At 48.7% G+C, this 11,840-nt stretch overlaps 1 protein-coding gene across 1 annotated transcript in view; it reads right to left on the reverse strand.

Annotated features, from left to right (window-relative positions):
• The window catches only part of EEIG2 (EEIG family member 2), a 46,448-nt gene extending 35,059 nt beyond the window's left edge, over nucleotides 1-11,389 (reverse strand). The window contains exon 1 of the mRNA XM_066352323.1: nucleotides 11,024-11,389. Coding sequence (XP_066208420.1) covers nucleotides 11,024-11,160 — 137 coding nt within the window. The 5' untranslated portion in view covers nucleotides 11,161-11,389. The remainder of the gene's footprint in view (nucleotides 1-11,023) is intronic.
• Nucleotides 11,390-11,840: the final 451 nt, after the last annotated feature.

The following is an 11,840-nucleotide window of genomic DNA, read 5'->3' on the forward strand; positions in this document are numbered from 1 at the left end:
GCCTGAGCATTTCTTCTGAAAACAGTAAACAGGTTCCAGGACATTAAAAAAATTTTTTTTCTTTAAGACAAACAGAATGACAGACTTTCAATCATGGGTTTGTTTTGAATATTTGTAAACCTATTTTATCTTACACTATTCCTTTGCTCCAACCTAGAATCATGTTCAAGTCTCTATCCTAAAAATATATACATAAAATAAAATGGTTGTTCCTGTCCACCACCACCCCTTAACCTAATTCTACTTTTCTCCTTCTTTTATTAACAAACTCCCCAAACTGAGGATGCTTACACTCGATGCCTCTGCTGCCCACCTGCTCCCTCCCTCGCTGCCTGGAACCTGGCTCCTGCTCTGAGGTCACCACTGGACAGCCGCATGCACAAGAATAAAGCTCACCTCCATCTTACGTCACACACACAAATGAACTGAAACTGGGTTAAAGAACTGCATGGAAGCACTGAACTCATGAGACTCCCAGAAGAAAACTAAACAGCTTTTGCACAACACTCTATCCACTGAAACCATCAAATGATGAAAAAGCCACCTACTCAATGGGAGAAAATCTCTGATAAAGAATGAATATCCAAAATATATAAAGAACTCATACAACGCAATAGCAACCCCCCCCCCAAACAATCCAATTAAAAAATGGGCAGAGGATCTGAATAGATATTTTTTTCTAAAGAAAACATACAGCCCTGGCCAGTTGGCTCAGCGGTAGAGCATCGGCCTAGCGTGCGGAGGACCCGGGTTCGATTCCCGGCCAGGGCACACAGGAGAAGCGCCCATTTGCTTCTCCACCCCTCCGCCGCGCTTTCCTCTCTGTCTCTCTCTTCCCCTCCCGCAGCCAAGGCTCCATTGGAGCAAAGATGGCCCGGGCGCTGGGGATGGCTCTGTGGCCTCTGCCTCAGGCGCTAGAGTGGCTCTGGTGGCAACATGGCGACGCCCAGGATGGGCAGAGCATCGCCCCCTGGTGGGCAGAGCGTCGCCCCTGGTGGGCGTGCCGGGTGGATCCCGGTCGGGCGCATGCGGGAGTCTGTCTGACTGTCTCTCCCTGTTTCCAGCTTCAGAAAAATAAAAGAAAAAAAAAATAAAGAAAACATACAGGTGGACAGCAGGGACATAAAAAGATGCTCAACAATAGAGGTTAGCAGAGAAATGCAAATCAGAACCCCAATGAGATATCACCTCAATCCTATTAGAATGGCCACCATCAAAAAGACTAGAAAGAGCAAGCACGAGGGCGGTGTGGAGAACAGGGACCCCTCGGGCACTACTCGTGGGGCTGTAAACTGGTGCAGCCACTGTGGAAAACAGTACGGACGGTCCTCAAGAAATAAAAAAACAGAACTAACTACCATATGATCCAGCAATTTCACTTCTGGGTATTTATCTAAAACAAACAAAAAAATCCAAAAGCACTAACTCCAACGATATATGCACCTGTATGTTCACTTCGGTATATGAATAACAGCCAATGTATGAAAACAATCTGTTTTTCAATGGATGAATGCATATAGAAAATGTGACACACACACACACACACACACACACACACAGAAATACTATTCATCCAAAAAGAAGGAAATCTTGCCATCAGTGACAACACATATAAACCTTGAGGGCATTATGCTAAGTGAAATAAATCAGACCGAGAGAAAGATAAATGCTGTACAACCTCACTTATACGTGGAATCTCAAAAAACAACAAAACAAAAACCCAAAATGACCAAGGCCACAGAGACTAGACTGGCGGTTGCCAGAGTGGGGTGCGTGTGAAATGGACGAGGGGGTCAAACGGCACAAACACCCAGTTCTGAAAGAAGTGAGTCTTGGGGATGTAATACACAGCCTGGTGACTCCAGCTAAGAACACCACATCACACATCTGAACGTTGCTAAGACAGTAGGTCTTAAAAGTCCTCATTGCAACAAAAAAAATATTTGGTAACTATGCATGGTGACAGATGTTAACTAGATTTATTGTGGCAATCACTTTGCAACGTATACAAATACTGAATCATTATGTTGGGAGGTTAAAGTGGAAAATATGGTTCATGGAAGCCAAGATAGGCAAGTTTCAAGAAATAGGTAATTACCACAGAATTTCGAACAGAGCACACAGACGCAAAGGAGAAGACTGACTAGATGCAGCAATCAGAAATGGCCAAGGACACTAGCCAAGAGCTTCTGTGGAGCGGTGGGGAGGACGTCGGAGTCGGCAGACGAAGGCTATTTTTTCGTGAAGTTTGGATCAGAACGGTATTGAGAGAGAAGCGGAAAATCAGATAAAGATTGGATCGAAGATACAGGGAAACAGGTTGACATGGAACAGGAGGAAGAATATTTTGTCCTGTGAAATGCGAACAAAAAGATTGGTGAGGATGAAGATGAAGTTTGGAGGTAGCGGGGCCGTGAGACAGACAGACAGACAGACAGACAGACAGACAGACAGACGCACGCAGGCCGGGAAGGTCTCTTAGGAGGTGAAAGGTAAGCCCTAACACGACCTCATTCCCGCACTTCCCGAACTGGCAGCTGGAGAGACTGTCTGGTATGACCTAGGCCTTGGATATGACACTGATTTACATCGTATCAGAAACCGGAAGGCTATTGGGTTCTCTGCATACCTTTTATCGCTGTATCTGTGGGAAAAGACAAAACGCAAGTCCTGGTCACCCACCTCCCTGTTCTCCCCACTTCCCCATCTGCTCTCTCCACTGTTCGGCTCCCTCACGCTGATTCGCTCCTGTCATTCTTCCAGGCCACCTGAAACCCTGGCTCCAGGGTTAGACACCCTCTTCTATTCTAGGCCTCTTCACCTAACACTCGGCGCCCCGCCTGGGCCTGGCGGAGACCTGGCCATCTCCCCGACTGCTGCTGCCTGGACTGGAACCCCGCAGGGTGGGGGCTGTTTACGCCCCCCCATCTCCCACAGGAGGCAGAGCGGGCATTTCCCTCACTCCCCAGGAGGCTGTAACTCTTCCACTCACAACCCGAGGCACGCGGTATCTGCTGTGTCACACGCTTCCTCTCCTACTTAAGGTCACACTGAAGAACCTCCCTCTTTTCACCCCAACGCCTGCAATCACACAGGCTATTTTACACCGCACAATAACCCCAGCCTGGCCTCGGAGTCCCCGCCCTCTGCTATCCTCACACCATGTCAGTGACACCCACAGCCTGGGCCGGGCCACCTCTCCGGACTGCTCCCCTGAAGAACCCTGAGCTCTAACAGCCGACTGAGCACACCTCCTACCCCACCGACCTGTCTCAGCCACACCCCTTCCACTGTACCTTCGTCTCCCAACCCACCTATACTTTCCTGGTTTCTCTTCCTGGCCTGGCTTCTCCTCATGGAGTGCGGACCTCAGACGGAGTCCTTGAGCTCCCTTCTCACCAACACTCGATTCCCTTGTCTTTTTGGCCTATCCACGTACCTACAGACTTCTACACCTGACCAATGCCCCTGTCCATCTGTCCTGTCTCAGACCTATGGACACTGCTGGGGAAGAATGCATGAGCATGCACACTGCCATCACTAACAGTTCATGTTCTGAGTTTCGGCTGGGCCGTCTGGACCTGGTGAGCTTCCTGTTCCATTCCTTATGGAAGCTCTTCTGATCTTTGGTCATTATCCGCATGTCCCTCACTCCACCTTGCTTGGTTGCTGTGGAGAACGCGAAGGCCATCTGATGAGGATTCTCTTAAATGTCAGCCCTTAGCCAACCCACGGCCCGACAGCAGCAAAGCCGGTCCGGACTCCCTGAAATGGCGCCTCCTCCCTCTCTCCCTGCGGCAACCGCAGTCCACCCCTCTAACTCGGGGTGCGCCCAGCACGCACCTGCGCTGTTCCTTCAACCGCGCCATCTCCTTCTCTGGCTAGACTTTTTCAAAACCTTGCAAGGGACCCTCTTCCATGACACTTCCCGGACCACCCCCACCCAAAGAGAAAAGCTAACCACTTCTTACCTTTCCTTGTATTTATTTTCACTGCATGAGGTTTTACACTGCATGGTGAAATAGGTGATAGAAATGAGAACTATAGGAATTGAGTGAGAGGTGAGATCCTAGTGAGACAGTGAGGAGAGATTTCATTCATTCAACAAATAACCAACATTGAATAAGGACCAGAATGTGTAGTACGTGTCGGAGGGAAGCAGTAAGGGGGGCTGTAGGTTGGGACAGGTGCAGGCAGAAAGCTGATGGGACATTTGATCTAGACCTTAAAGAACGGTTGGAATTTAAAGAAAGAAAAATAAAAATCAAAGAAAAAAAAAAAAAGAACGGTTGGAATGTGAATCAACTAAGAATGGTGAAGGCGCAGGAAAAGGCGAGAGGATCAAGGACACAGAAGTGCACACATATTTGGGTCACAGAAGCTGGCCCGTCGCGGGTAAAACAAGAGGTTCAGGAAGAGCAGTATTAGGAAAATAAAATTTAAAGCTTAATCACAGAACCTTGGATTAGAAAGTCCTTAAGGGTCATCTATGTCACTCATCCTTCAAATGAAGGATAACATTTCTGCCAAATGGACAAGATACTGAGGTAGCCTATGCTATACTGTGCTCTTCTAAATGTTACACCACTACACCGTGCTGCATGTTACATCTAAATACTACCACACTGAATAAAACAGGCCTTCTTCAACATCTTCCCAGGCGGCACAAATCTCTCCCCTCCTTATGGGACAGTCTTTCAAATATCTTTCACTGAAGAGATGTGTGACCTTGAACAAATGATGTCACTTCTCTGAGAATCGACTTTCTCTCTTGGCAGAGGCTAACTGTCCCCCAGTATCTGTTCTCCCCTTCTCTTGGTCATAACTGGAGTCTCTTGCTGGGTGCATGGACACCCAGCATAGACTATATTTCTCAACCTTTCTTGCAGGTGGATGTGGTCTTGTTCTTACGCTCTGGTCAATGGGCTGTGAGTAAAAGGGACTTCCTCTCCCAGAGGCTGGGATTCGGACGTGGGTGAGCCAATTTAGTACTCATGGATGAGAACGAAACCCTGGGGGTGGCAGAGCAGTAAGACAAGGAGCCAGGGCCCCTGACATCTGGACAGAGCACAGCCACCACGTCAGCCTGGACTTCGGACGAGAAACAAACTTCTATCTCGTTTAAGCCACTTAGTAGTTTTTTTAAAATCTGTGTGCTATAGCACTTGGCATATATCCTAACCCAGTAGGAGGTAACACCTCTCTAAAAGAGGTTCTGTAAGAATTACAATAAGAATGTAAAATGCACATATAGACACAGTCGTTTTTTTAGTATTCGAAGACTATCATTTTCTCTTGGAGACTTACCTCAGACCCTATGATTGATATAACTCAAGGTTCCTTGGAATCTTCATTTATTTGCTGGATCCCTGTCTCAGAGGCTGACACCCCACACTGAACGTGGGGGAGCAGGTGCTGTTCTATGTACACAGCTTTTAAAGAACTCTCAACTGTCTACAGCCATGTCACCCGAATGCACCCAATCTTGTCTAATCCTAAATAAATAATAGGTGTGCATAAAATCTGGCTATTAGGATGCTCACTGTAGCGTTTGTGAAACAAACATGCAAGCACAGTATGATCCCATTTTGTTTTTGTTTTTTTCTTTCATTTTTCTGAAGCTGGAAACAGGGAGAGACAGTCAGACAGACTCCCGCATGCGCCCGACCGGGATCCACCCGGCACGCCCACCAGGGGCGACGCTCTGCCCACCAGGGGGCGATGCTCTGCCCCTCCGGGGGGTCGCTCTGCCGCGACCAGAGCCACTCTAGCGCCTGAGGCAGAGGCCACAGAGCCATCCCCAGCGCCCAGGCCATCTTTGCTCCAATGGAGCCTTGGCTGCTGGAGGGGAAGAGAGAGACAGAGAGGAAAGCGCGGCGGAGGGGTGGAGAAGCAAATGGGTGCTTCTCCTGTGTGCCCTGGCCGGGAATCGAACCCGGGTCCTCCGCACGCTAGGCCGACGCTCTACCGCTGAGCCAACCGGCCAGGGCCCATTTTGTTTTTTTTTAAAGTAGTGATAAGTGTGTATATGTGTGTTTAAATATATAACATGTAATATACACAATACATATATATGGACCAATAAAGATGCCTAGGTTATATACCAAATATTAATAACTGTGAGTATCTCTAGTTGGCTCATTTCTATGCAATTGTTGTTCTTTTTGTTTTGCTTTTGCATTTTCTAAGTTTTTTTACATGAATCTATATTACTTTTGCAATAAGGAAAACAGTTACTAAAAGGAAGTACACAATGTGCAGTGAACTCCAGCCCTGAGAACACGAACCCATACTCTGGCCAAAGACAAGAAATCCCTTCGGCTTGTTTACAAAGTAAGAGATCCAATACACAGATGTGCTCGTTAGCTTCCCGGACACTCCCTGCGTTCACATGGTTTTCCCCACAAGCGCATGTGAAACTGAGAACAGTACTTGGTTATGGGCACCAAAAAAGATGAACAACATAAGGCAAACTTGGGAATCCCCCAAGATACAGGAAAAATTTCTTCTTATTCCTTTTATTACAGCAGACCAGAAATTAAGCCTGCTTTGACAGTCTTACTAACCCTAACAGTGATTTAAAGATTTAAACGCTTTTATGAGGGAAGAGTGCTCTGAAAAGATTTAAATGATGCAACATTCTATCTTTGCAAAGTCTCCCAAACGTTTTTTTAGGCAATAAATTGGCTTCAGTTTACTATAATTGTACAATGTATTTTCTGAATGTTTTATTAAATATGGTATGTAAAACCTGATCGTTTTAATAACATTACAAATAAATACCTTTAGTCTTTATATTTTTTCTAACCTCTTCACTGGACATACCATCCTGGGAGAAACTGGATCCTTCTAAAATTAACTTTCACTAATAATCTTCAAAAGGGCAAAGAGAAAACTAATATAATATTACAGGTCAAATGCAGTTGGAAAATAAAGTTAATTTAATTTAAAATAAATAAGTAAATTTTTTAATAAGGGCAAAATGGTGTAAAGCAATTCTAGAGGAAAAGTTTAGTAAGCAGCTTACTTAAATAGATCAGAACCTAAGAAATACACAATAAATATGTCTCATCAGGTTGTCAGCTCCAGGTAGTATGTTAAATATATCTACCACCTCATATAATCCCCCATGATATACATATTATAATCTTTTTTAAAAAGCAAAATAAAACAAAGATGCTTCTTGACGTCTTTACTGTCATGGAGGCACTGGTGACAGCGTTATCATTTCTTCAGTCACTTACACGAGACACCTCCAAGTTTGGGTTCTTATTCAGCAAATAGCTCTTGCCTGGGTTATTTTAATAGACTCCTAATTTGTTCGCACATTTCTAATCTATCCCCAACTCGAATCCAAAGAGCATCAGCCCAGCAGCCAGTTTAAATAGCACCATAATCACGTTACAATTGACTGCAAGAATCGTAGATTAACTCTTATCTGTGAGCAGTGGAAAGCAAGCTGTATAATGACGTTCAAAGTCTTTGTGTCCTGCTTTTGTTCAGTGTGACTCTCTCTGCAAGCAGGCTGGCCTCACCAACTCCCGTTGACAGAGCTTAGCTGGAACCACCCCCCTCCCTCCCTTCCCTGTCAAAGCAAATGCATCCTCCGAGCATGCTCACTGGAAAAGCCAGTACGGTTTTCAGTAACCATTTAAGTAAATTCTTTACCTTCAGACTTTCAGCAACACTCACATATTGTCCAATCCACTGATCTGGCCCTAAATCATACTGTCTCCTACTGTCAAGCAATTACACGTCTATGATCTAAATTAATTAAACAGAGGTAATTCCCTGATGGGACTTTATATCTGTTGTATTCAATACTTCTCATAGCCCCTGACAGACAGCTAGGAACCTGATAAATCCTCAATGTCTGGGCAACCATGAGTAAGCAGCATCTTGCGTTTTTGCACAAATACAATTATAATTTCCTCTAAGGCTTTTCTCTAACAAAATGAATTATTATTTTGCATCTGGGGTCCGCAAGACCAGCCCGGGTTTAGTGATCCGTAGGCGGACCCACAGGACTCAGCATACAGTCATACTCATGTCTGGGATTTACTGCCACAAAAGGAACCAAGGCAGAACCAGCCCAGGGAAAAGGTGCAGGGGAAAGTCCTGAGAAGCCCTGTGTGAGCTTCTAAAGAGTCCCCTCCTGGGGGAGTCACCCAGAATACAGTTTTTCTAGCCTCAAACTGTGACAACACGTGCTGTCCACCAAGGAAGCTTGTTGGAGACACGGGGTCTCAGGCTTCTTTCTACGGATGGTCACACACGCACCCTCTGCCTGGCACAGAGCAAAATCCCAGACGCCAGAAAGTATTCAGCATCATTCACACTGTAGTCTAGGCACAGCAAGCACTCTGAGTGAAACATCAGCGTTGGGAACTGCTGACCACTCAAGGTCGCAGGTGCCAGCAAAATACTGCAGACCTTTTTTCTAAGGAAAGCAGCCTTGGGCCTGCTACGTGGTTCAGCTCCTATTTTTATGGGAGAAATGTCATAGTACGAATGAACTATATTTGACTTATAAGCGGCGTAGCAAGTGATTTAAAAAAAAATTTTAAACCTAGTGTTTAATTAGAAATGTACTGCCTATGCTGGCACCAAAGAATTAAAGTTATGCAATTTTTAAACCATCCATGTCCTTTAGGTATTTCAGGTTTTCTTTCTCTCTTGTAAAATGAGGTATAGTATTCAAACCAAGACTTCAGAGCAGTCAGAATAAAGGAAGTAAGTGCAGCATCCAGGGAAAACACACCCTCTTGGATAAGCTTCTGGTGTTCTCTTTAAAAGTTAGCTGGGATCCCAGGAGCACTGTGTGGTGGCTGTTTTAGGTACATGATGTTACTAAATCCTCATCATCACTCCCCACGCCAGTGAGGGTTTCTGTTTTATAGACGGCAGCACTGGGAAGCGAAGTTACCCACCCAGGTTTCCCGTGGCAGAGCTAGATTTTAGGCTCAGATCCGTCTAATTCCAAACCTTCTTAGCTTTATACCAAGTACCTCTACCTAACAAGACACACGCTCCTTACTATAGATCCTATGTGGTTTTTTGTTTGTTTGGTTCTACAGAGCACTATCCTTAACCTTACTGACTTTGATTAAAGTTAAATTTTAGTTGGAAGAGAAAAAGTTAAGTTTAACTCGGATACTCACCTTTTTCCCTTCCAACTCATGCAAATTACAAATCAAATCATACCCCTTGCTTGTTAAGACCGTTAGGAAGCTCCCAATTCAGCAGAGCACACAACTTTCTCCTTTATCTGGCAGACATCTGTTTGAGATTAGACAGGCCTGTATCAGAATCTTGGCATTTCACTTATTAGGTGCGGGGACCCTGGGAAAATGAGTTATGCTTTGAGTTTCAGTTTACTCATCCATAAAATGGGAATCCCTCTGGATTGCTGTGGAAATTAAATAAGATAACATATTTAAAGGGCCCAACCTATATGTATTTGCTGAATAAAATGACTACCTGCATCAGAACAACTGGTTTGAGAGAGACAAGCCAAATCAATAACCTGAGGGAGAAAGGAGGTGGCAGGGAAGTCCCCTGACCACCAGATGTCACCACTGGCCCAGAAGCCCGGGGCCTAACAGCCAGAAGAAGTGTTGGGTGGAACCCTGCAGAGAAAGAGCTTGGAAAGGTTCAGGGTAAGACCATCGCTTACACCTACAGGACATTCAAGAATTGAACTGGCTTTTCAACACCTTAACCGCTTATACAATATTTGTGGCACCATTCTAAGTTACACTGTTCTCTTAGCTGTGTTAAGAATGGTTGCAGTATAATTAATTAGCTGAATAGCCACATCTCTGTCAGCACAGTTTAACTTTAAAAACTACCCCCCGCTGACCACGTTTTAATTCCGAGAATCAACAGTGCTTCATACATACTTCGCTTCTGCCAACTAGATAGTACAGTTCTGGCTTCCATGGGCTTCAACACTGTCACCGCGGACAATTTCCTGGCCCCAATTTCACAATCTATTGATATCATGTCTTTTACATTATTAATAGGGATGGCAAATAAAAAGGAAAGCACACTTTTAGGGTAAAAATAAAATCTATGGACAGTAACTTCAGGCAAAAGAAGCATGAAGTATTAATCTTTTTCCTTGATCGCAGGAACTTAAAAGTTCATTTTTAAAATGCTGCACATTGTCTACTTTCTGAAGGAACACTTAGCTTAGGGTAAATCTGTCAACCTACCACCAGCCCTGAAATTACTCCAGAACGACTCCTGATTGTGCTGGGCAGCCTGCCAACGCCTCTCCCTGCGTGCCCAGGGGCTCATTTCAAAACGGGGACAGGATCTGGGCTCTCGTTCTGGTTCTGGTTCTGGCCCTCCGCACTGAATCCACTAGTGGCCAGTTCAAGATGGGAAATTCAGGGGCTGTTAGCACAGACCTGGAGACCCAGCTCCGCAGAGCGGCCCAGACCGTTGGCCCGGCCGCCCGGGAACACCTGCGTCAGACCAGCCAGGCCCGGCCGCCCCCTGGGCGCCGGGGGCCCCGGAACCGACCGGGAGGAGGGTTCGGCTCAGCACGCGCCTCGGAGCTCAAGCAGTTCGGGTTATTTCTGTTAGACTGAACAGCTCCAGCTCCACTTCGCGTTTCCCAGGTAAGAAACGTCTTCAGGGAGACCAGAAGCACCCTCTGCCTGCCGGCCACGCTCCCGGTCCTGGAGAACCCGGGAGGCCCCCCGTGCGGAGCGCCGGGTGCGGGTCAGTGCAGCGCCGGCGAGGCCACTGCGGGCGGGCCCGGGGGACGCGGCCCGAGGCCCCGCGTGCGGAGCGCTGGGTGCGGGTCAGTGCAGCGCCGGCGAGGCCACTGCGGGCGGGCCCGGGGGCGCGGCCCGAGGCCCCCGTGCGGAGCGCTGGGTGCGGGTCAGTGCAGCGCCGGCGAGGCGACTGCGGGCGGGCCCGGGGGCGCGGCCCGAGGCCCCCGTGCGGAGCGCCGGGTGCGGGTCAGTGCAGCGCCGGCGAAGCGACTGCGGGCGGGCCCGGGGGCGCGTACCTGGGGGACTCGGCGGCGAAGCTGCCGCCGTCCAGCAGCCGCATCTTGCAGAAGAGGACCCCGTTGACGAAGGGCACCGAGGAGAGCTCCTCGAGCTCGAAGTCCACCTTGAACTTGAACTTCTTCTTCTTCATCATCGTGAGAGCCGGGCGCCGGCGAGCGGGGTGCGGGGGCGGCCCCAGGGGGCGCGCGGGCCGCCGCCGCCTCAGCTCGGCCGAACCCCGGGCCCGCCCGGCCCCATGGCCGGGGCCGCGAGCTGCGCGCGGAGGCGCGGCCGGGGGGCGCCGCGGGCCGGCCGGGGCCGGGGCGCGGGGGCGGACGCGCAGCAGCTCGCCGGGCCGTGGGCGCCGTTCCGGGGCGCAGCTCGCCCCGCCGCCGCCCGTCTGAGAGCCGGAGGGGCGGCGCTCGGGGCCCGGCCTCGGAGCCGCGCCGCCCCCTCCCGCGCGGCCCGGGCGCCCCCAGCGGCGGCGGCCCGCAGCGCAGCGCCCGGAGGGAGCGGGAGGGCGGCGGGCGGCGGCCGCTCCTCCGGGAAGCCCGCCGCGGCGGCCGTTAGGGCGGCACGTCTCTCTCTGGTTAAAAAAGGCAAACTCGACCAAAAAGGAGCTTCCTCCTCCGGCTTCCTCTCGGCCTTTCTTCCGGCGTTGCTCCGCCTCCCTCCTCCCCGGGCCCCCGCAGCCCTGCGATTTTCCTCTTGGGATTGAGAGTCATCGATGAGTGGGGTTCATCAGAATCTCCACGACGTTGGTTTCACCAAATTGAAATCCTGAAACTATAATGTCCCCGTGCTCCAAATTCACGAGGCTTCTAATGCAGAATG

The sequence above is a fragment of the Saccopteryx leptura genome, chromosome 11, assembly GCF_036850995.1.
Source record: "Saccopteryx leptura isolate mSacLep1 chromosome 11, mSacLep1_pri_phased_curated, whole genome shotgun sequence".
Classification (NCBI taxonomy): domain Eukaryota; kingdom Metazoa; phylum Chordata; class Mammalia; order Chiroptera; family Emballonuridae; genus Saccopteryx; species Saccopteryx leptura.